Source organism: Oreochromis niloticus, linkage group LG5 (assembly GCF_001858045.2).
Source record: "Oreochromis niloticus isolate F11D_XX linkage group LG5, O_niloticus_UMD_NMBU, whole genome shotgun sequence".
Lineage (NCBI taxonomy): Eukaryota > Metazoa > Chordata > Actinopteri > Cichliformes > Cichlidae > Oreochromis > Oreochromis niloticus.
The window spans coordinates 26,505,571-26,531,418 of record NC_031970.2 but is presented as its reverse complement, the minus strand read 5'-3'; the positions used below and the strand labels follow the sequence as shown (position 1 = coordinate 26,531,418).

General features: G+C 41.0%; 1 protein-coding gene across 4 annotated transcripts in view; it reads left to right on the top strand.

Annotated features, from left to right (window-relative positions):
• Window positions 1-25,848, top strand: part of LOC100701712 (histone deacetylase 7) — a 41,388-nt gene that overhangs the window by 11,378 nt on the left and 4,162 nt on the right. For 3 of the 4 annotated variants that reach the window (XM_005469306.4, XM_005469308.4, XM_005469309.4), the window contains exons 2-21: window positions 7,441-7,625; window positions 9,202-9,289; window positions 9,734-9,848; window positions 9,977-10,047; window positions 10,933-11,046; window positions 11,257-11,354; window positions 11,800-11,898; window positions 12,359-12,512; window positions 13,507-13,733; window positions 13,946-14,152; window positions 14,684-14,885; window positions 15,033-15,166; window positions 15,257-15,377; window positions 15,481-15,530; window positions 16,631-16,738; window positions 16,945-17,000; window positions 18,147-18,234; window positions 19,145-19,264; window positions 21,634-21,731; window positions 24,623-24,741. In XM_005469306.4, coding sequence (XP_005469363.1) covers window positions 7,441-7,625; window positions 9,202-9,289; window positions 9,734-9,848; window positions 9,977-10,047; window positions 10,933-11,046; window positions 11,257-11,354; window positions 11,800-11,898; window positions 12,359-12,512; window positions 13,507-13,733; window positions 13,946-14,152; window positions 14,684-14,885; window positions 15,033-15,166; window positions 15,257-15,377; window positions 15,481-15,530; window positions 16,631-16,738; window positions 16,945-17,000; window positions 18,147-18,234; window positions 19,145-19,264; window positions 21,634-21,731; window positions 24,623-24,741 — 2,454 coding nt within the window. The remainder of the gene's footprint in view (window positions 1-7,440; window positions 7,626-9,201; window positions 9,290-9,733; window positions 9,849-9,976; window positions 10,048-10,932; window positions 11,047-11,256; window positions 11,355-11,799; window positions 11,899-12,358; window positions 12,513-13,506; window positions 13,734-13,945; window positions 14,153-14,683; window positions 14,886-15,032; window positions 15,167-15,256; window positions 15,378-15,480; window positions 15,531-16,630; window positions 16,739-16,944; window positions 17,001-18,146; window positions 18,235-19,144; window positions 19,265-21,633; window positions 21,732-24,622; window positions 24,742-25,848) is intronic. The other variant, XM_005469307.4, reaches the window with a different exon arrangement.

Below are 25,848 nucleotides of genomic sequence, written 5' to 3'. Positions count from 1 at the left end.
CCTAATTAGTTCATTCATTTTGAGATGATGCGATAGAGATCTATCACACAGGACAAAGGAACTGTTGTTTTCTAGTTGTTTGGTTTCTTTTCGTGAATCATAGGCACTGTATAGATTATCACATTAGGCGCCAGTTTATTTTCATTGTCAACCAGCAAATAATTTATGGTCTAAATGGGAGCTGTAATATTGATTTTATCAAGCTGAGATCATAAACTGACCATGTAAATGTTTTGTTTTCGCTTTGCATACTGCATTGATGACTAAGCTGACCAGTTAGGGATCTTCCACCACCAGAATTAATCACGTCTTTCCAGTATATTTCGTCAGTGGTTTAAAAATGGTTGAGCAAACACTGATAGAGAACCTTTTTCTGACCCCTCTTGATTGCAAATAAACTTATACATTTATAGTAAGAGGCACAAGAAAGACATATTTAGTGATAGGGTCATCATCCAGTATCCATTTTGGGTGTCTCTTTGTCCTGTAGGGTAGTTATGGAGGAGAATATTAACCTTTTCCCAGGACAGATAACCTTTAAAAGTCCCGAGTGTTTTCCCTGTGTGAGCACTGACAATAGGGACAGTGTTCTGGGCTGGCCAGAGCCCCAGATCACATTTCCTGTTCCTGATTTAAGATCAGCTCAGCTGACTACTGATACACTCTGCTCCTCAAAAAAACAAACAGTAACAGGACCATCACTCTGTTGTTTATCATGTGAACTCGTGTTTTTGTTTGTGAGAAAGAACGGGCATAAAATGAAGCGTAATAGGGAAATCAAAGTTCAATCAAAGACCGTAAGCAGCAGCAAAAAGCTAGATTGTACCAGAGGACAGTAAGCTTATTCTTACTAACTGCAGGGTGTATTTGAAACAAAGAAGCCCTTCAGTGTACATAGTCTTCTTATTAGTGTGCAATAACAGTCAGCGATACATAGTGTACCACAGACACACGAGTGAATTAGAGTAGGAAGTCAATATGAGAACCTGTTTTCTCAGTCAAATCAGCCTTATGCCAGGTGTTGGCCTTTACAGGAAAAAAAAAGATGTTTGCCTATATTTCTGCATGTGTGGGCGTGTAAAGGCCACATTCCATCACATAACATCTGGTAATATCTGGATTACAGAGTAGGATGAATGTCTGTGGGTGGAGATGGGGTGTGCAGACTATTGATCTGAGTCAGACCATGCTCAGATGATCAGTCATTGAAGTACTTTCTTTTGAAGTACGTAAAGGAAGTCAGTCGGTGCTCCCATCAGGTCAAACGGTGGTTCATACCTTCATTTGCATGATTAAGGGCAGAGTTATGTAAACATGTGTGTGTGTAGTCTGTCCCGCTGTGGTATGTATAGCCAACACCTTTCACAGCTTTAAAGCCTCATTGTTAGTCCTAAGAGTGAGAGGTACATCGTGCATGCGCGCATTTGTGTGTGTCCTGTGTGTGTCCTCAGGCAAATTTCAGACTCATCCCAATCATATGAATGCACTCTTGGCCAAAAGTTTACTCTTTTTTTCCCCCTCTTCCAAAAAACAATGACCTCTTGGAAGCCTTGGAAGAAAAATAATGAAACCATTTCAACAATTGTCTGTCTGTTTGTCTGTGAGAAGTCGAGTTGGAGAATCACACGATGGGAGTTATATCCTCCCATGTGCAGCGAACTGCAGACCCCTCACCTTTTCCCACCCCACTTCAACAACACATCATCACTAAGAGAAGTCTTATGTTATGGTGGAGTGTTGAAGGAACAGTCGCCAAAGCAGCACTGATGGCCATGACAGAAAGACGCGCTCACATATTTGCATGTGCTATTGTCCTGTTGAAGTTAAATGCAGGTATGCATGACTTATGTTGTGGTTTTCTAAAGAGCTGTTCATACTGGGTTTGCTGGGGTTTAAAGAGCGAACCAAATTACAGTAAAAGGAGTTAAGCCTGTTCTGTTTCTCAATCAGTAGCTATGCCTTAGGGGTGCTTAAAAAGTGAGCACGGGCTGTTTAAAATATCTGTGTCGAGCCGCACAGCATGACAACGCCTGACAACCACACAACAATGGCATCAATCCCACCCATGATGCCGAATGGCTAATCGTCACTCCTGCTGTACTAACTGGACCCATCGTGATTCCAGATGTTTCCACCAACTCAGTTTTGTGGGCATGTTTAAATAATTACACACATCTCATAATGAAACATATGCCACAGACATACAGAAAATTCATTGCAGAGATTTCAACATGTTTTCCTTGGATTCAGTTATTAAATGCATAGTTGTATGGTTCCAGTTTCCTACATTTTTCATCATTTTCTATCATAGTAGGACTGAATACCCTCATCTTTGGGATTTAATTTAAATTCACTGCTGTAGCTTCTTGGAAATCTTAATGTTGACATGACAGCTAACCAAAAACCAAACAATTGGTCAACTCATCTAGAAATACACACAACAGCAAATTTATTTACTGCAAGTAAACTTTATTCACTAATAAATACCAATTATTGAACTTAAATCACAATAAGAGATACCTGAACATATTTCTGTCCTATAAGACATTTATTTATTTTATATTTAGATGTTTGTCTTGCAAAAGCTGCCAACTGTTCATACAATGAACCAATATTTTCAATCTGCTGATAATGTTTGGAAATTTACTCAGAAATCACATTAAATCTATCAATAGGACTGATATAATTCAAATTAGGTTGAAGCTGCTGACAGCAGGGATGCATTTTCTGGAGTTTATAAATTTGTGCCGTCCAAACTTTTCTCACCTACATGAACTTAAAGTTTTATCAGTTATCATAGAGTTCAAGTGGGAAAACTGCATGTGGTGGGTTTATAATTGATAACTGATGAAAAATAGCAGTAGCCAAAAAGAAGCATCAGCATTGTGCCACTTAGAAATCATCATCTCTAGTCCGAACGTTCACAATAAAATCAAAAATAAAACTAACCACAGAGATTTGTGGGTTCTGCCTTTAGCATTGAGTTCATGTGCCGTGCGACAACGTCCACAGCTACTACTGTGATCACAATTTCGCCTATCTCTAAGGGGAAAATTCTTGATATTGCCCAAGACATGTGACAAATCATTTTTCAGCCTAACTGAGATCCAGACGCACGAACGCCACAGATATACAGAAACATTTGTGGGCAGATGAGAATGCTATTAATACACATATAAGCACACACAGCCTCTCTCACACACACATGACACACACTCATTAAAGCAAGTGGTGCGATGCTATTAATATGTGGAGAAACCGGCACTGTCCTCAATCATATGCACTTGCTTGATTACACACAATAACACAAGTGTTAAATGACAGGTGACACTAAAAATAAACTGGCACGGTTACATATGCTGAAACTTGCTCAGAGAGCCACAGTGTTCCTTCAGCAGAAACAAATGGGCACTATTAATACACTTAATACACCAACACAAGCACTGTTAGCCGTGTATGCACCCTCAACTGTCACACAAGCAGACACTTCTTATGCAAACACAAAGACCTGCTGTGTACACTCAAAAGAAACAACTGCAAGCTATTAATATCTTAGGGTGTATAGGATGGACAAACACACACACACACAATGAACACATAAGGAGATTGATACTCCAGCTGCTCGGAAGTGGAGGGACAGAATGTGTGCAGCAGCTGTGGATTCCTATGAACGTAAGGAAGGGGAAGGGAGGCAGTGGAGGGTGGAGGGATAGGTGGCAGGAGTGGGGGCTGCTAAAGGTGTCCCGCTTGGTGGAGAAGATGTCATTTTCTTTCTATTGTGAGTGCACAGGCTGGCATATTTGAGGCTTCGGTGTATTCATATATCATTTTTTTGTGTTTATTTTATTCCTTTCGATGTATTTTTCCTCTGAACTTCTGCTCTTTCTGCTTTGTTGCTCTTTTAACCAAGCATAAACCTCACGCCTGCTGCTAGTGTTTATGTATATAGTAACAGTAACTAGCACTTAACATGATGTGTGACATCCAGGCTTAACTCCATCCAATACCACTGTGGAGTTCAGGCTAACCCAGCAATAAACAAAGCACAATTTAGCCACAGCGTGAATATAAATACTACTGAACGATATCTGTAGCTCTCTTGAGCTGCAAAGAAGCCATTCAACCAAAATAGCAGCTTCTGCTTGCCTAAATGAACCAAGAGGATGTTATGGTGAAGACTAACTTTAGAAACAGGAAGTCACTGTTTCTTTGTGAGTGTGTGCCTGTGTGTGTGTGTGTGTGTGTGTGTGTGTGTGCGAGCGTGTGCTCCAGTAAAGTGTATGCGTGTGTGCAGGTGCGCGTGTGTGTGTCAGTGCATCAGCATGTTGCTGCAGTAGGGCCCACAGAAAGAGGATGGTGGTTGTGAAACGAATATGCTATTACAGAAACCAGAAGTTTGTCCCCTGTCTATTTTTAGCAGCACAACGCTGAAAAGAGAGACAGCGAAGCACGCACACAGATCTTATCGGCATGCACTTCTCTTTATTATAAAGTGCTCCAGATTTTTGTCTTGTAATTATGCAGCTCTTGCATTGTTTTAGGGTGAGAAATAAAACATTGCGACAAACGACGATGGCTAAAAACACCTTTACCGTTGAAATATTCTTGCTTTTGTCATGCCAAAACAAGTGTGTGCTGTTTATTTCTCCTCTTTTAGGCTCTGTTGGTAATATGATAGAAAGCAACCACGAGCTGCTGGAACCCTTCAGGGTCAGCATAGAAGAAACCTTAACTGTTTAGGTAACTCTTTAAATGTACATTGCGGGGTTACTGGGCTGTTTTCTTTCGTCAAGTCAGATAATGAGTCACGCTGTAATGCTGCCTAAAGGAACAGCTTCAGTGTCAGTAAAAAAAAAACAAATTTGTTTGGAAATTTGGCTTTTTTAAGTTGTAAATGTTGTAAATATAATATAAATAACATTGGGGTGATGTTGAAAGTGAGTCGAAGCCAGAGATGTATGGTTGTTGCGAAATGAAAAATGTGCCACAGGTGTTTGTTTTCTGTTTAGAAGAGAGATTGGCTTCCTGATCATTTCCTCTTTCTCAGGGGAGCTCACTCGTTTGATGATCGTGTGTGTGGTGTGTGTGTGTGTGTGCGCGTGCGTGAGCGTGGGTGTGTGTACGTGTGTGCAAGTTTGTCTGAGTCCCCACCACCACCACCACCGGCCCGCTCCTCCAGTGATTGTCTGATTTCCTTTGAAAACACACAGGCATTCTTCTTGTAATACATACTGTGCTGCAGCTACTGGTACTTCCTGTTGCACCTTTTGCTTTATTATTACAGTAGAAGCTTAAGAAAATAAGCCCCTTGAATTTTAACAGTGTTGCATAATGTTCTATTGCAAAGGTGACAGTGGAGGCAGACCCAGATATTTCTGACTGTCAGAGATTAAGTTTTGTCTGATGTGTCACAGATTCCTTGAGTTACCTTGCAAGGTAGGATTCCAGTAAGGCACGGGCGACAAGCCTGTAAAAATGCAGGCTTCATTTTTTTTTCCTAGAGACCTTTTTGTCCCATCTTTATCCGTACTGCTGTCGTGGGTTTTAGCCGTGACACAAAAGCTCATCTGTGTTTGTGGTGTTCTCTACAATACAACAAATATGAAAACCCAAGGCTGTCCCTGTGAACAGAAAGTGTTATAGTGAGCTCAGTGTTCTGCTATCAAGCAGGGTAACAGAACTGAAACCATTTGGTTTAAACTGTAAAGTACTATATTGAACTTACTGAATATTAATTCCCACCCTGTATTTGTTTTTTGTTTGTTTTTCCTTTATGTGTTAATGAGCCACATAGCCTGCAGTCATAAGAGTGTGGGAGTGTTTCTTTCTTCAGAGGAATTCTGTCAACTCAAAATACTTTTCACACACATGATTATTTTATTCTGAGTCAGGATTGCTGTGAGGAATGACGGCCAAACCACATTGTCTGGGCTGTCTGCAGATGTAGGGCTGTGGCTGAGAATGGAGGCCAGTTGAGAAGAACTGTGTAGCCTGTAGTTTTGTTTTGGGGTGGTTTTGTTGCACAAGTTAGATCTAATAACTGCAGCTGCTGTTGATTCTAATAGCCTAATTTTAACACACGCTGGAGGTTAAGACAGAGAAATCAGTGTTTCTGAATCTTTTAGGGTGCGTTATCAGTGTAGTAGATTTCATTGTGTGATCCTATTTGTTAAATTGACAACTTCTGTAACAACTGAATAGCTGCAGTGAAAGAAGATCTTCTCAGATTTTGTGACATGAGAGAAATTTGCTACTCCCTCTACTGTGCTTTCCACAAAAGTTACTCTAATTTAACACAATATACTAGTAAAGAAAGAAGGAAAAAAAATGCCCATTTACAGGACTATTTGAGTAATGTTGTGTAATATTTTAGGTTACAGTCATTCAGACATACAGGTTCAGTAAATTTCCTCCTCATACATCCCTCCTATTGCCCTTTACCCTGGAGGGAGCAAGGTGTCTCCTTCCATACTGTATCTCTCTATGCTTTTGTTTCAGTACCGAAACATTCCTCGTCATGTTCATTGGTTTCCCGTGTCACTTGTATTGAAACGTAAGAACAGTATCAAGTTACCTGTGGCCATGCATTGTGAACGCTTTGGTTTGTAATCGCAAAATGTGAGACAAACTTCAGCTTGGTGCTTTCTCACTTGTAGCTATAATTAGCCTCCATGTGTGTTTTATCTTTTCTAGGTCATACCATCAGGCCCACTTTGGGCCATGCATGCTATGGTTAAATGATTTGTGGTGAAAGTAAAATAAGACATGATATTTATGTTTTCGGTGGCCTTAAGAGTGCACAAATGGATCAAAACCTCTTTGTGCCGCCCCCCACCGCATACACACACCTTTAAAAAGACATCTGTCTTTCATTAGGACACCGAGACCCGATTCAGATGTCTCGCTCGTGCTAAATTTAGGCTTTTATTTCTTTCGCTTTTAGCAAAACCTGAAAGGGTGACGACAGATTCATGTGCCTGATCCAAACGCCTTAACCGCACAACGTTAAAATACAACTTCCCACCCTGTTTCTTTCACTTCTTTTATGCATCTCCAACCCCAGCATATACAAGAATCTTTCCTTTTTGTGCTTTCTGAATGGCCCGAGTGCGTTCGACTAACATGTGAAATGACCTCGGTATAAACCGGGAGGAGACACAAATGCAGAGCCATCCGCTATTGCAACCCCTTGTGCTGAAGGGAGCAGCCAGAAGAAGCTTTGGTGTTGGATAATGAGCAGTTTACTTGAAGCGGGAAAACTTGAATGTGGTGATGATCTCTCTATGACAGGCAAACTTCAGAAGAAGTGATGTAGATGAAGCAAAAAATATTAAAGAGAAGCCTTCTGATTTTTCATCTGCTACCTACATCACAGTATCTATTTGCAAAGTCAGCAACCTAATATGATTTTCTCTCTCTCTTCTCTTTCTCCATCTTTAGTGGATGTGATCATCAGTAAGCAGGTTTCTTTGCCCGTTAATGGGAATCTACCCATGGACCTAAGTGTGACCCGCAGGTTGTTACATCCAGGCCCAGATTCGGCCATGCTGGCCCCCCGCCCTCCTTTCTTCATGGGATCCCTCACCCCTCAACATTGTGCCCAATTCTCCCAGCAGCACTTGCAGGTGAGGTCAAACTCAGATGTCAGTTCCAGAGATGGGCAGTAACGCGTTACTTGTAACGCGTTACTGTAATCCGATTACTTTTTTCAAGTAACGAGTAATGTAAGGGATTACTATTGCAAAAACGGTAATTAGATTACCGTTACTTTCCCGTAGGAACGCTGCGTTACTGCGTTACTAAAACCGTGATTTTTTTCGAAAATGTCTCATGACAGTGACGTAAACGAGTGCGACGTTCGTGACAACAGCTGTCTGCAGATCAACAATGGATAATATATGGAGTGCGGGAATATGAGCGTGCAGCGTTTAAAGCGTGGAAGTACTGACCTTATTTTGAGTTTGATTCCATAAAAAGTGACAAAAACATTAGTGTCCGTTGTGCGTGGGAAGAAACCTAAACTTCCAAGCAAGCGCCGAGTGCGCTACGACATATGTGAAACTCACAGAGAAACTCGCGGATTCTTCCACTGACCGCCGCGGCACACCTGCACCAGCGTAAACCTCCGCCTACCCCAGTCCTGCTTTACAGGTGAAAATAGAGCAACAGGACCGCTAGTCTTTGATTTTATTTATTTTCTGCTGTGTTTTACTTTCATCTATTTGAAAGAGTGAGTGTAAATACAAAAAAATATTTTATTTTATGTGCTGGAATGTGCAGAAAATAGGTTTAAATGTTAAACAAATTTCTTCCAGTCAGAGAATGTTGCATATAATTAAATTTTTGCTTGATGCATAAAGTTAAAAGATTTAAAGTTTTAAAAAGAGACTTTTCCATTTGATTACATTTTGTATGATGGATTATGCAGAAAAAGTAGAATTGGGCTGAAAGATCTATCGCTTTATTACCTATTCAGGTTGTAAATTGTGTTTTTAAAAAGTAACTAAGTAACTAAGTAATTAATTACTTTTGAAAATAAGTAATCAGTAAAGTAACGGGATTACTTTTGGGGGGAAGTAATCAGTAATTAGTAACTGATTACTTTTTTCAAGTAACTTGACCAACACTGGTCAGTTCTCACGTAGTTGAGCTGGACGGTGACATAATGAAGCTTCAGCATGAATTGGACGTAGCATGGATTGATCAGTGCATTGGCTTAAATCAGCCAGTTTAAATCTTTACATTGAAAGTTTCTGTTTCCTCAAAATTCAGTGCATGAAAACAGAGACCAAATACCCTCATGAAATTTTGCCCCTTTTCAAGAATTGCCACATCTGGCATTTATTTATGTGACTATAAGGTAGAAAGACGGCCTGCTACATCAGCCACAGAAAAAAGCTAACTGCTTTCACCGCAGACCTTTAACCAGGTACTGTGCAGGACTCCTCAGAAATGAGTAAGAAGCAGATTTAGCTTACTATAAACAGACCATTTTCTCGGCATTTAATTTGTTATTGACACTTGTCACAGATTAACTGACTGATGCAGCACTTCAGTATCCTGGTTTTTTTTTTCTATTTTTGTAAGCTATCTTATTCAAGATGTGTGTATTTATGTGCTTGTCAGAGACTGACAGTTGCAGCTTTTGTCCTTTGCTTGTGTAGGTTTTAAAAATGCATTTCTCTGTGTTTTTTCCGTCAGTATAACATCGAACAAAGGCAAAGAGAGATGAGTGAGGAGAAAAGAGAAGAGCTACATCAGCTGATTCAAAAGAGTAAAAACGAGCAGAGTGAGTCCTGTGTTTTCTGTTTTCTCCACACTGTCATGTGTTTTCATCAGTTCTTTAAGCAACCATAAGGTGGTTTACGTGCTCTTCATCTGAGTCATAGCACACTGTATGTTTTACTGAAAAAGATGGGGATTTCCAGCAGTACTGTGAGGTATTCTCAGATTCCAGGGAAATTTGCACTCATATCAAACCAAAGTCAAACAAACAAGCTTGTTTTAGGAAAGCGTTTTTATTTTTACAATGTAGAGGAAATGAAGAGTGCAAAGAGGATCTTGGCTCTTACTTCTGAATTTTCTTGACTGCTTTATGGGAAGTTGTAATAGAAAACGGTTGTAATTAGACTATTTAAATACTAAATCACTATTATTTCTTATTGTCATCCACGCTCTCAGACATATATCTACCTGCCCTTTGACTGTGTATGATGTTTTTTTTTCCTGACAGGTGCTATAGCCAGTCCCCTGGTAAAGCAGAAACTTCGGGAACACATAATTATGAAGAGCCAGCCAACCCATGATAGAGTGACTCCCAACCACACCAGTCCTGCCCCAGGATTCGGGTGAGAGACATCAGTGATTTTTCATTGATACAAACACAAAACAAATGCAAACACAGCACAAGCTCAGCAAAAACTTTATTGTGGTTACTTAAAATTGACGCAGTCTGTTGTTTTGTTTTGGTCACAAGGCTCCGGGTTCCTGATATGTCCCCAAAGCCTCAGCCTACACCCTGTGACCAGCGCGCTTTGAGAAGAACAGGTGAGACTCCTGCGGCTGTAGCCGTGTCCGAGATTGTGGTTCCCACCCTGAGGTTAAATTTGTAGAGGTCATGTGATTTTAAATTTTAAGTCTGCTAGACTGAAATCACCTGCAATGCTAACACTTAATGTCTAAACAACCTGTCTTCATTGTCACTGACCTGTCCAAATAATGGAAAGAGTGAGGGAGAGAAGGCGTTGCCTTTGCATTGAGATGAAGGAAACTCATTTTTACATCAGCCCTGCAGGGCCAGAGAGAGGTTGAACAGCCATAAATAAAACAAACAAAAAAAAAACAATAGATACAGTAAGACACAAAGACCTGAGTGGTTATATAACTTGGTAAGGTATGTGTAAAATGAACCGCGTGAGAGTCCAGAGCAGTTCTCCATCACTGTGTGAATGAGAGCGAGAGCGGTCACGCCTTCCTCTACATTTCTCTGAGTAAACGTACCATTATTTATTTGCGTTACCCTAGAACCATCAGCGCGCACACACACACACACCCTCCAGTGCTTTTGTTGGCTCTGTGACAACACAAATTTTTCTTTTATCCACTTTGAGTCAGCCACTGGTTGATTACTTTATTCAGGTTTATTGGAGACTGACCAATGTATACAATGGACGTTTTGATTCTCTTGTCCAAGGCTGAGGTATTTGTTTTGTGGGGTTATGGTACAGAAATTGAGCACGCCATTATAGTGTGAGCGTTGTTGAGTAGGTGCTTTCCTGCCGGTGTAGCCAATGCATAAAGCAATGATATACTAATGTGAGTTTGAGAACTACAAGTACCTTTCTTTACTCTTGATGAGAGCTTATGGAATTTTTTTGTGTGTTTGCGTGTACCCATTTCTTCACATGTGTGTGTGTGTGTGTGTGTGTGCAGTGTCTGAGCCCACGCTGAAGTGGAAGTTAAAGAAACTCATTACCACAAGGCCAAACCCGCTGCAGCGTAAGATCAGTGCCCCTCCTGCAGTCAAGCACAGGCCCGAAACTCTGGGTACACTATTTACATTCACTTGGATCTCTGTCAAAGTTTCATTCTTCTGCTCTGTTAGCTGTTTCTTGTTAAAGTTTCTTTGATCTCGCCTTTTTAACCTTCCAGAAGCGCACGCCATCAAATTTCAGCACAGCTTGATAAATTTTCCATTATGGCGTAAGCAACTGATACTGGTGGGCCTCATAGGTTTCTTTCCATTCTGTCGTGCAGACTCTTCCCAGAGTGGCAGCAGCAATCCAGCATCAGGGTGCAGCTCTCCAAATGACAGCCTCCATTCAGATAATGGGTCGCTACCACTGGCTCATGAGGTAAGCCATTTTATATATATATATATGTACATTTAGCAGGTTTTCTTATCCTCCTTAACATATAATGAATCCACAGTGAATCCTCAGTGAACTATTTAACCATACACAAGGTTCTCTTAAACTTTTCATTATGGATTAATTTAAACAGTACATCCAACTTCTCTCTGTTCTGAGAAGTAGAAAAATATACACTTGAAGGACTGAAATGCTTTATTCTGATCTTTAAGGTGCCCCATCTATAGCCGAATAGCCGATGTCAAAATAAATTTGTGCAGTTTTCTTTTCACTATGCTGAACATATTTATCCTTGACTTGTTAGTTTTGATAGTACTGTATTTATAGTACTGTATATAACACTTTTACTACAATCAGGTTCAGATAAATAGATATATTTAGAGATCAATAGTATGTTAAAAATGTAACCAAAAAAACCTTCCTCATTCAGTCACAGAGGTTGTTGCTGAAGGATGGTAATTTAGCTCGATTCACCGTGCCTTCCAATCCCCCTGCGATCCCCAACATCACTGCTGGACTTCCTGCACAGGTGAGCAATGCTAGGACTTCCTCCAGAATCAATGCATAAAATATTGAGGTTGTGCTGCTCCTGTTCCTGAAACTAGCACCACTTTAAAGGACACAGCTTGCATAGATAAACATTCATACTGTTGATCTATTTGTATTCAAGTGCGATATCATTTCTGAAATAGTGCCTGCACACATGAACACTTATAGAAACTTGTGGTTTCACTTCCTTCTTGAACTGTGTGCGGCTTCTATATTTTGTGAGTCTCTCTTGGTAATTTACCACCTTTTTGACTACGATAACACAGTTGTTGAGCAGTCCATCTATGCACTGTGACAGGCTGTCAAACCCCTAAACTATCCATTAATACTCAGTTTTTCTCATTTTTAGACTACCATAAGAGGGATCATTAAATTACTAATGATTGCTTTAGAATTTCCTGTCATCTCCTCTCGTCTTTTGTTCTCTTCTCTTTCCCCAGGCTGACTTGCGAGAGGCAAGGCCATTGGCAGTATCTGGTCTCCATCAGGTTTACTTGCCTCTGGAAGAAAGCAGTCCAGCTCTTTCTCAGCGGCTACAGCCTGTGTTCATACTGGATCCACAAACCAGGCTTCTGCGCCCCCAGCTTGTCTCTCGTGAGTTGTATTCCTGTTATACCTCAATGTGCATATTGAACACACTTCCTTTGCATTGCTTACTCAATGGCAAGTCAATGGGATGGTTGTTCACAGACTTTATGTTTGTGTTATCTATATAATGTAAGTAAATGTATGTACATATGAATTCTAGATACAATAAAACAGCAGTGCATTTTACTTTTTCTAAAAATAGCAGTCAGTAAAAAATGAAATAATGATGACGTAACACATAAAGCACAGAGATTTAATTACCTATTTCCATAGTTTTTCTTTTATCCATCATTTCTGAATTGAGCGCAACAAATGAGCATTTCCTTTTCTTCTATTCCTGTAGTGAATGTCTCAGTTTCACCCTGTGAGAAATTGTACTTCTTCTTTACTGTTATCTTAACCCAAGGTTTGTTTGTTTTTTTGGTTTAAAAAAAAATGCTATTTCATATGCTAATGCTGAAATAAGGCACCGACTCCATTCATTCATGACTGATAATGGAAGAGGAAGTCTGGCCCATAGAATGAGATATATAAAGTAGGGTAGTGTAGACGCACAGTTCTAAAAATCTGCGTAAAAGAATATAAATAAATAGCTTTAGTTATGAATGGACGCTGACTTGCATCAGATCCATCCTGACTCGTTCTACTGATGCTAAAATAAGTTCAAATGACTGCATTTAAAAAGGTGTGTTTGTGAGAGGTCTCTGAGACTCTGCCGAGAGAAGATCGATACCTTGTCTGCATTGTGCTGTTTCTCTTGCATCATTTTTCAAAATGGCACGAGGGCGCTCTCTACTGTAAGTGCTGCTCTACATGCAAGCAATGCATGGCTCTCAATATTTTTCTTTTTAAGTGTTTTTAATATGAAATACAGCTGTGAAATATTTCATCCTTCTACAGTTGAGTCCAATAACAAGAATCGATTTAGATTGGACTTTTTTTTCCTGCCTTCTTGTTTTTCACCTCTTCTAAAATATTGCATTTCTTCTCTTCTCCGCAGTTCCTGGTTTGAGCGCCATCCCTCTGCAGCAGCACCCTCACCTGTCTTCTCTGTCCAGAAGAGAAGGTCACAAACCTTTGGAGCGAACACGTTCAGAACCGCCACCCTACAGCCACTCACAGTTATCTCTGCAAACCAGCCATCACCCACACATCCAGCACTCGCTGAACCAGCAGTACCACAGGAGCGGGGTGGAGAGATTCAAGCAGAATTCACACCTGAGCAAGGTGAAAGGAGGCTCATTTCTTAAGAAGTATAATCTAGTACTAACAGACTGACTAATGACCACTGTGTGCACCTGCTTGGATTTCCTTTTCCATGATCAGTCTTACTGAAATATGTCTTAAAGAGAGTCCTTATTTTGAGAATTGAAAACTGTAAAAGTTCTAGCTTATGTGAGCTGGGAAAAAAGATAGATAACAGGCTTCCTCTGACACAGATTCCATCGGAGGACATGGACCTAGAGGAGACTGGATCGGGATCAGGTTCGGGGACAGGTTCTGTGTGCGGCTCAGAGCCCGGCTCAATTTGTGAGGATGACTATCGGCGGAGACAGAGCAATGCCAGCACAGACTCTGTGTACGACACAGAGTCTACTACCTCCTCCCGGGAGAGCTTGATTGAGCCCTCCTACTCTTTCAATCAGGTAAAAAAATTTAAAAAGTCACTCTTACATGTGCACACAAAGAAATTATTCTTATTTTTTTATTCACTACTGAAGCATGAATCATTGAATCTCTTCTAATGACCTTAATCAGTAACATATTTTATCATGAGGACCCCTTTCTGGTCGACTAATGCCTGAGTATTAGTTAGCAGATTAGCAGACAGTATTATGATTGCCATTATCTTGCATCTGTAACATAAATGAATTCTTTTGAATGGAGCGTCTTTTTGCCATCAGGAGGCACTGTTGCCTTACTAATACAAGCAGAAGACTTTGATTTACAGTATCACTTCAGTATTCTTGGAAGAGCTCTCTTTTCTTTATCAACAGTCTGTTTTAGAGAAGCAGAAATAAACACACTAAATACACAATATGCTAAACTCTTATTTGAGTTTAGCACATTGTGTATGTGACAGGTTTCCTGCAGGGAGTCTTTACTATGTGCGGCTGCTGATAAATCCTTAAATTTCCTTGTCTATTATCTGTTCTTCTTTTCACCCACTGTTCTAGCAGAGGCAGGTGATCCTTAGACCAAGTCTGCAGATAGATCCGATGGGTGTGCCATCCTTAATTTGGCCTCACCAGCCTGTCAGTCGGTCCCGGTCCTCCCCAGCCTCCACCTCCCTGCCTCCTGCTTCACATCAACCCACCACCATACCTTCCATGTCATTATCCAACCCTGCTACAGACACCCAGCTGCGCTTCACCACAGGTGAGTGACAGTTGATCAGCAACATTAAAAGAAGCATTCCAACTACCTGAGGATGTAATTTGATTACAAGATATGATGATGGTATTACAACATTACTGAAGAGGGACGATATGTTCAAATGATGTGCTTGCATGTGTGTGCATCTAGGTTTAGCATATGATGGTCAGATGCAGAAGCACCAGTGTATTTGTGGGGACAACAGCCGTCACGCTGAGCATGCAGGAAGGATCCAGAGCATCTGGTCTAGACTGCATGAAAGGGGCCTAAGGAGTCAGTGTGAGGTATGGTGCACGCACATTATCCTACAGATGCATACCCCATGGCCACAGCATGCAGTCTAAATGTATATATCTGTATACTTCTATTTCTAGCGCATCCGCAGTAGAAAAGCAACCCTAGAAGAGCTGCAGTCAGTCCATTCAGAAAAACACGTACTTTTATTTGGCACCAACCCGCTCAACCGCCTCAAGCTGGACAGCCGCAAACTCGCTGGTAAGATCAATAACAAAAGTGAAGAACACAATCACTATAACGCAATTGTAATAATAATAATGATAACAATATGTTCATGAGTGTTATACATTATCCCCTGCAGGAATCCTGTCTCAACATGTTTTTTTGATGTTACCATGTGGAGGGGTTGGGGTAGGTGTTACACACACACACACACACGTAAGAACACAAATTAAACAAGTCATTTTGGAGTCTTTTCTCTTATCTAATTGCATTGCTGAACAACAAAAACTGCATGGGTGATTATGCCTCATTACACAGTTAAGCTAAGAAGACTACAAATTGGAATTGCTATTGTTTTTGGCTACTTTAAAATCTAAATTATACAAATGTAGGACATTGCATACGTCGTTATTGCTCATGGCATATGCATCTACAATAGAGATGTGAGAAAAAGGAAAAGGAGAGGGGAAAAAAGATAATATAAAGACTGCATAAAAAAGATTTTAAAGTGGCTGGATGTGGGGGAAACAGAGTATCCGGATAGAGAAAAGTCAAATTTAAGAGAAAAACAATGGTAGGAGACCAGAGCAGATTAAATGTAACAATGTACTATGGGAAAAGGAACAAAGCGGAGAATGACATGGGAACATTGATTATAATGCTATAAGAAAAGTTGTGAGGAGAGGAGAGGAGACGAGGAAAAGCTGAAGGGGGCTGGGTGTCAGTTGATAAGAGAACTGATCTGCCTGGATTTCCAGCCTTTGGCTGCTCTGGTGAAGAGGGGTGATTGGAACAAGATGGCAAAGTCTGTGATAAAAGAAATTCCTCTGATTTCATTGTTCCCCAGCAGTATAGCATCACGCCACCAATAAATGACTTCTGACAAACAAGTACCATAGAAACTTTTTTTTAAAACTTAGAGTAGAAACAACAAAGAAGGAGTCGATGTACAAAGAAAAGGCTCTAAACAATGGATGGCATAATGCACACAGAAGTTTGAGGTTATTTTTAGCAGATGAGCAAAATCTAATGTATTTAAACTACCAAGTGATGGTCTCTGTTTAGGCTGGCAGGGAAAATACTGAAAACTGGCCAGACAGGAGTTTGGTTTAATAAGCCAATGCTCAAATGACTCGAAAACGTATTATATTTTTTTTAAGGATGTGTTTAAATTACATGCAGGAACTTTCTAACCAGTCAAACAGAAATCATTTTAATTAAATAACGGATTAAAATCTGTAGCTGACTTTTAAACTGACTGCAAGCATCTCCCGTTGTTTTTCTGACAGGTGGATATTGATACAGTCTGGAACGAACATCACACATCAGCAGCCTCCCGCATTGCTGCAGGATGTGTCACAGACCTGGCACTGAAGGTGGCACAAAGAGAGCTGAAGGTGTGTCTTTATAACCACATACCTCAATGTCATGGGCTTTGTCAAGAATTTCAAAACTGCAGTCTATCACCATAATGTGCTGCAAACCTTGGCAAAACACCCACTATTGGTTATAACGACATAAAGACGTGAACCTTTTTCATGTGTGGAGATCTGGCGTTATAAAAGCAGCAAAGTGTTGAAGGTTTTTCTGCCCTGTTTTACAGAATGGCTTTGCAGTTGTGAGGCCCCCTGGACACCATGCAACCCATTCCTCCCCTCTGTAAGTACAGCAGTGTACACGCACACACCACACACACACACACACACACACACACACACGGACACATACCAGGAGCCAGGAGGCCTGCAAAGTGTTTCAAAGGATTTATTGCAAACCAGCTATACTTCTGAGCAAGAGAGAGAGAGACAGAGTGCCCGGCTCTCTCTACCTTAATGTATGTGTGTGTCTGAGTCTGTGCTGTGTGTTACCTGCTCGACGCCCGAGGCAAACTTCCTCCTCCACTCAGTTTCTTTTAAGCTTTCAAGACACAAAGCAAAGCACCTCAGAAGAGCAGTGTGCATGTGCGTGCACAGTAAATGTGGGTCTTTGTGTGGATGTGCATACTTGCGTGCATGAATTTGTGTCAGTCTTTGATTAGAGGCATTAGCCAAGTAACCACATTCAGCTGGGACTCTGTGTATGTGTGTGAATCTGTATCTGTGTGTGTGTGTGTGCTCAGCAGTGCTTGTCACTGGTTATTTATGGGATGATAATGACTTTTCTTGATGAGCAAAGTTTAGACAGCTTATAATATATACCGTTCACGGAGACAGTCACACTTTACGACCCATGCTGACACTGACACTTCCAACATTCCTCCATTGTTTTTCCTACATCAACACTTTTTTTTTTTTGCATACCTTTATAGCGGATAGTGAGTGTTTAGGGAACGGCTGCACCGAGTTGTGAGTTCATTTCTCTAAAATGATCTCACACGTCCTGCCCGCTGCTCTCGCTGCACTATCATTTGGAATGAGGAGTGGGTTGTTGTTTTTTTTTATTTTTGATAACCTTGGTTGTCTATTTGTCACAGAATTTGTGGGTTCTGCATTTCTCAAGAGTGCGAGATTTTCTACTCAGCATAACATTTTTGTTTGTCAGCAGACGAAACAACTCGAACTGAAACGTCCTCATTTCTCAAATATTTGCTGTAAACATTAACGTGGCAGGATTATCCCTCTGTGACTTTCACGGTGGAGTCAGCGCTGTGACTGTCGCAGCCTGGACTAAATAGCCATCATATGATAACTGGAGCTTTTCCTTAGAGGTTCCTAAGGTCCATATGGTGGTTCTGTGATATTAATTTAGTGAAGATGTCGTGATAAAGACATGTGGCTGCCACTCTTCCTGTCTGTTTGTCCACAGGGGCTTCTGTTTCTTCAACTCTGTGGCCATCGCTGCCAAGCAGCTCCAGCAGAAACTCAGCGTCAGCAAGATCCTCATTGTGGACTGGGTGAGGACCCACCGCATGACCAGCATCACTGGTCTCCACATGGACAGGAATAAACACACAAAAACACAGATGCAAAGGCACACAAATGTGTTGTAGGTACAAACAAGGTCCCAGATGCAGTAGCACTGCTATTTATCATTTAATTGAATTAGACACCATTATCTCTGGTAGCCATGTGTGAGCTGAACGCTCTCACACCAGGGTTGAGGTCATCACTCAAAAAATGTAAAATATTAGACTTTGTCTTAAAGACCAATCTTTTGCATAACATGACAGTTATATATCTTGTCATATAACCGCCAGTTATTTGACAATATATCTATACCATAACATTGTATGTGCACAAATCTCTTTATTAATAAGAGATATAGGACGACGTGGACCTGATCTTCGCACGTCTCCATCTCCAAGTTATACACTGCTTCTGTCCTGTACTCCATAAAAACACATGAAAGTCTACATTTGATTATTTTTTTTATTCCACCCATTATACAAATAATTGAAGAACTTTTGTAACCCCCACACTGACCTATTCACATCTGCAGATATTGATCCACTACCACATGGTCACCTCTGTTCACCATGTGTGTATATGATCCTGCATATACTGAACGCTCTCTGCCATTGTTAGTTACTGCATCAGCACTGACTAACTCGTACTTGATTTATTAAATACGATTAAAATGCATCTCCTATTGACAGGGAAAAGCATGAATGCTTTACAGATTTTTCTTCCTGCGTTAGGGGTCATATGTCTAACACATGCTTTTGACTTAAAAAAAAATACACTGCTCAATATAAAACATACAAGGATTTAAATTGTTTTGAATTTGCCAAGGTTAAAATTCTGTGTGAAATAACAGCGCGAGTCCTTGGCAGCTTCATAACTAATCATCTAATCACTCTCCAGGATGTACACCATGGCAACGGCACCCAGGAAGCCTTCTACAGCGACCCAAGTGTGCTGTACATCTCTCTACATCGCTATGACGATGGCAACTTTTTTCCTGGTAGTGGACACCCCAGCGAGGTATGTAAAAAACACTCCTCCACGGCCATGCTGTGCTTTTCTGCTTTTGGTTATAATCCCGGTATCAGCTTTCTGATTGATGACAGTGAACACATTAGCCTAACAAGACCACAGGTTCTTCTTTTTGATTGTGGACATTCATGTGGCTATTTTCTCATTACTAACTTGGCTGCCTGAGATAGTTTATAACAATATAATCAAAGTCATCATGAAGACAGATATGCTGGCACAGAAATGTTTGGTAATTCTGTGATTCCTTTAGGATATTAGGGATCTCAAACGCTTATGTTTAACATTTACTTGCTAAAACAGGAAGAATTATTGGCCATTCAGTCAAGGAATTATCTGGATAATATAAACTTCCAACTGCAACATCAGTTTGGTCGTGACTGAATTTTCACGATTGCAGTCTGAACTATATATGACCAGTCAGAGTCGATTACATCATTACATCACAATTACATTACATTACATTACTAATACAACTGGATTCATGACGCTATAATTTGAGCAACGAAGGTTATGGTTTACTTTTGTTAACTGTCAGTCCGGCATCATCATGACAACCTATTATGGATACCCCAGATGTCTTTTGAATTCACCATGTGCTCATCTCATTGTGTTTGTGAGTGGTTTACTTCCAATTTCGAATGTATTTAAGCAACTTCAGGTCTTTGGATGTTGAAGCTTCCCAGCAGGATGTGCACAGTTTTGCATGCCTATGTTTGCATACAGGATATTGAGATGCCTATGAATTCTGCCTGTGGTCTTACCAGAAACCAAGTGTGATGACAGCCCTCAGGCAGATGTACTGACCCGAACCCACGCTGGCATTCACCGCCCGTTCAGTCACTCGCATTCTCTCATATATTCTCCCATCTCCCCCAACAACAATGCGGATAAAATAGTCAGTGTTTTCTCATAAAATCCCACGAGGAGGGGACGCTGCATAAAATGCTTTTTTGGCTTGGATGTGGCTTTGCCTTAAGTGGCCTCTCAACCTCTGGTGAACAGTGCGGTAAACCTCTGGAGTCTCGCTGTCCCCCGTGTAGGTATATAACGCACCATGGGGTAGGGGGTGTGATGTCATAGGCATAACAGAGAGTGCCGAGTACCTCACAGAAACCAGCACAGGCCTAATCCAGTCCAGCAATTCTTGAAACATGAAAGAAAGAAAGAGGACAGAGGGGAGTGCAAGAAACTTGGAGCTATAGAAGCAGTTGCGTGTGTGTCCACGAGCACTTGCGCGTGCATGCGGGTACATTACCAGTTGGCAGAGGACAGGAGGCCTCATGTGTTTTTCGTTTGCCCTGTGAACATCCCGTCCACTGAGAGAAGAATGGAGACAGACGCTCTGCGATGCTCATCAGCATTCTTTTCTCTTTCAAGCATCCTCTCACACCCATGCACACACACACACGTACGCACACACAAAGAAAATTACCACACGTCTTTGCCAAGAGCGTGTCAATCAACCGCCTCAATCTCTCTTCAAACTGACACATTGACTGATGGTGAAAGGCCTAGAGAGCAGCTAAATGGCTGCTAGCAGGACTACAAAGAGAGAGGCAGGAATCCTTAAACCTTCTTTCCAAAGACCCGGGACTCAGTTCACTTTCTGCCCCAAAATATTTGAGGTCAAACTGACAGGAGCTCCACTCGACTTTGTGTACTCTGCTTGGCAATTTCAAGTACACGCCAAGTCCAATACAGCTTTAAAAAAATCACTAAAATATTTACAACATGCAAAATGCGCAGTATAGTGCAGTATGTCATGTCTTTTCATTTGACATGTCATACACATGAAACTCTCTAAACATCCATATAAAAACAGCACATTATACAGTCATTTCAATTACATAGCTTTTCAGTACATAAAACAGTATGCAACATACAGTATGTGACTCTTATTCATAGTTGTTTTTTGGGGGGTTTTTTTTATATAACATGCAGCAGTTGCCAAATGAAAAGTACTTCCCAGTATAGCTGTAAGCCTAAATCTTGGGAACCGTAAACGGGTGTAACTCTGTTGTGGCTCTGGGTGATTTATAAGGCCATTTGACAAATTGTATCAAAATCAAAATGGAGGGACAGGGGTGTTGAATTAACAGCCATCCGTCTTTCATTTAGGAATCATAATCACTCCCTGGTGCTGCCTTAAAGAGATGCAGCCACTTTGCCTCGGTTGCTGCAATGCAAAAGTTTTGCAACAGCGGTGCTGATTTTGTGAACATTTGACACAAATCTGTCAACGTCACACAGTTTCTCAACTTTCACTGGGACTCATTATGTTTCTCGACATTCACGGAAACTCTTTCTCTCTGACGCACGCCGCCCCCTCTCTCACCTCTGTGTTTGTCTTCATCCAGGTGGGTGCAGGTCCAGGTGAGGGCTTCAATGTGAATGTAGGATGGACCGGAGGACTGAACCCTCCAATGGGCGATGCTGAATACCTGGCTGCGTTCAGGTAAAGAAGTTCTTATAATACTGTAGTAATGAAGCATTTAAAGGTCTCTACTGGTGTTTGATATACTTGCCAAAATTAAAATGAATGTAGCATAGACCTCAAAACTTGAGATAGGTGTTCGCCCCCCTAGAACATTATATTTACGTTTGACTTCTCTTACGGTTAGTGTCACACATTGTGTTGCCAGTAGTGTTTCTCGCTTGTTGCACTCTCATTCTGGCTTGAAGCTCAGCAAGCAGCACGTAATTGCTTGCCGAATATTCAGTTTTGAATCCAAAGTACACTTATCTCCTCCTTCGTCATGTCAGTGCGCCTATCAACCTTCAGCAGTCAACACAGCAGCTGTGCATGCAGCTCAACGCGCTTATGAAAGCACTTTAGTCATTTAGCATCCTCCACACACATCTCTAATACGCAAGCTGATCACTCCCAGGTAAAGCACAGTCTGTTCAAATCATAGTACCACGGATACACATGTTGACTATGAGCCAGCCTGCTACCCAGAGTCAGTACACTTTGTATGGGAAGGGCTAAACAATAATGATTTTTTTATATAACATGTGTAATTATACATTATCAATATCATTTTTGAACTAATTCCAGAGGTCTACGTAGGCGTGTTACCCAGACACACCTTTGGTCTTGCAGCACTTTTCGTTTCATTCAAGCTATTTTTCCTGAATGAGTATGCTTTGATTCTGCACCACACTCTCAAACACACGTAATGAACTCAGAATGTTTCTGTCAGCAACACTGGCTCGCCACCAGATGATTAAGCTCTCTACATGGTGCTGCATGCACCAGACACAGTGGGTGGGCCCCTCGTCAACGGAAAGATGCTAATGAGCTAACCCATTCTGGTAAAATCCATAGAGCCAATAGGCATCCTCAGAAACACTAAGTCCAGTGTTTACTGGAGCCCTGGATACTAATTAAGAAACAACTGGTCCTTTCCTGAGCAGCCGTCTGGTTTTGGTATTTTTTATCCAGTTTGGGAAAATGGCAAGCTTTTTCATGTGTAAAACTTCCTCAGTAAACCGCAGTATAGTACTGTACTGTATTGTGTGTTACACATAAAAGCTAATATCAAATCATAGCTCTGTAGCGCAGGAGTGTCGTGGTGGTCCGTGGCGGTTGGAGGCACATACCGTGTAGCCGTGTCCGGGGCAACCTTTATCATATGTCACCACGGAGAGACCAGAATTCCTCAGTTATAATTGGTTGGGTTTGGGGTTAGAAACAAAGAACAACTTATATTAAGTTTGAATAATTTTTCTGTGAACTTTGCCACCATTCTGTGAATTAACCAGTGCGAATAAATGCGTGGCATGCTTTACAGACAAAATTTAATGCATCATGAATTTGTGTTTATGCAATTAAGTCTACCTAACCTCGTGCCAGCTCTGTAATTCAATTTGATTTAGATGACAGGGTGTTCCAGACTCTCTGTGTTTCTCCTCGGGATGGAACAGAAAACTAGCCAGAGTGCGGTTACTGATGATGTGTGTCTCTGTTTTTGGGTGTGTATCGAAGGAATATTGTGGTCGGGAGTGGTGGTGGGACTCTAGTACAATCAAGAGAGAGCTCAGCTGCTTTGAGATTAAGCGTCATGATGCATTTCGTATTTGTGTGGAGGATTACTAAGACGGTCAGAATTTAAGCTCGGCCGAATCACCAGTAGCACACCACGAATCAAACTTCCAGTTTCAAAGGAAGAGCACGCATATGCAGGTATTGCAATGTGTACATAGTGTGTATGTGCATGTAAATACATTTCCTGTGTATTTCCAAGTGGCTACTGACCAATGATGAACTGTGGAGGAGAGGAGAATAGAGCAGAAGAGAGGAGAAGAAGTGGGGGGTACATTGTTAGGGAATCCAAAGGCGGCGTAATTAGGCCCAATGGATCCCAGATGGCTGGCTGTCAGTGACGTGAGAAGAGGGACGAGCTCCTAATAGGAACCAGACGCACACAAATGTCTTTGAACTGCCGCTGAGAGGGGGTGGGGCGGGGGGGAGTGAGAAAGAATCAAACGCGGCATGGGCCGTGTGCTCTTGCTAAAAAACTGGCAGCGAGAGACAAGAGGAAGTAAGAATGAGAGCAAAGAAGCAAGAAACTGGGCTCCCATGAGTGAAGTTTACAGTCTGTGGACACCTCAGCCTATATATGTCAAGGGTCTCCCTTTACCTGTTAGTAACATGCAGAGAAAAACTTTTAATTGTGTTCCACTTGTAGACCCACTTTTTTTTAGTTTTTCTAAATACACATATATATCTTTTTGTCTATCTATCTATCTATCTATCTATCTATCTAGATAGATAGATAGATAGATAGATAGCCAAGTAAGGTATGCAGAGCACTCGTGCTTCATTTTTAACGGCTTCACATTTAAACAGTTGCACACATTCACACCTGGGAGGTGCCCCACCTTCCACGGTTGGCTGCCTACCAGGAGTGGATCAAGAACAGAGATGAAGCACTTGGAGCACTGCCTTTGATAATTTCTCTTTTCATGATTTTCAAATAGGGGAGCTATTTGCAATCACTTACAATTAAGTAAGTGTTTGCAGTTAACAGTCCAGATAAAAGTCGTGCAGTATATGAATGCTCTTTGTGAAATCAGTCGCTTCAACTCTTTTTTTTTTTCAAACTCTCTTCATTACAATAATTAATCTGTTACAGCCTGCTCTGATGTTAATTTGATCACACATTATGTTCTACTCACCCCACCCCTGAGTTCTTATTTTCTCTCAAATCATGAACACCTGTTGAAAAAAAAATTACTTCTTAAATGTGCTGTCTAATTTCTGTCTGGCCACACTGCTTGATGAATAGAACATAACATGCAGTGTTTGCTTTACGCCATTGCGTTTCCTCTTGTGGTCCTCAGAGCTGTGGTGATGCCCATCGCTCACGAGTTTTCCCCTGATGTCGTCCTCGTGTCAGCTGGCTTTGATGCTGTCGAAGGACATCCATCATCGCTCGGAGGATACAAGGTTACAGCCAAGTGTAAGGTTCACCCAGCCTCTCATTCAGCACACTTCCTGATTAACGTGCTCTTATGAGTCATATTTTTCTATGAGTTATAATAAATATTTGCATGTCCTGCATTTGTTAGATTTCTTATTATTACAGTTACAAAGGTTGGCTATCCTTCACAGACTGTTGTCAAACAGATAAACACTCTTATGCTGTGCAGACTTAGTGCTGATGTCAGATATTATCACTGCAGCTTTGTAGAGAAGTTAAAGTTTGTTTGTAGAACCTGTTTCTTTATATGAGCCAATCTTTATGTTTAAATGAACTTATCACGATCATAGACTGCATATAAAAATGCACATAGGCACTGTGACGTCATTCATTGGTTTGTAAAGCCCCATTTTGAAGATTTCGATATTGTGACCAGGTCTTTTTTGAGTAGTTTCTCGAGCCAGATCATCTGCTCTGTTAGCGAGCTAAACCCGTAAATGGCTGCTAATCAGTGCTAATATGTGAATCGATTACTAGAAACTAACTATAAGCTGAACCCAGACTTCTTGGGATCTTCTTCCGTTGTTAGCGCAGTTGTTAAAAAAGTTAAAATGCTCCACATGTAACCACTGTCTACATCTGCAGTCCAGTTAGTAGAGGTGAAGCAGGCAGCTGTTACAGTAGCTGCATCAGTGTACCTGCCACATCTCCAATTATATTAATTTTACACTTCAAAAAATGTAGCTTAACCAGTCCTAAAACAATCTGTAAAACTTTCATAAAGATGGAAATGAGCTGTACAGACCAAACCCTTTTTGTAGCAGGCTGTATACTCATATACATTTATTTCTGCTGCAATTATTTTAATATGAGAGTCAATGGGGATTGACTCATTTTGCAGGCAGCCTCAAGTGGACATTAGTGGAACTGCAGGTTTTAGTGCTTCAGCATAGGCTTCATTTTTTAGGTTTCAGACCCCTGCTTCATAATAAATGATGTCACCAGTCAACATGATGTTGTGAAATTATTCTCAGTAATTTGTCAGAGTCTGGTGTGCAAAGTGTGGCTAACTTTCTACAGCACTGATATAATCCCATACAATCAATTTCTGGCTTAACCTTTGTGTATTTGATTTTGTGCATGATT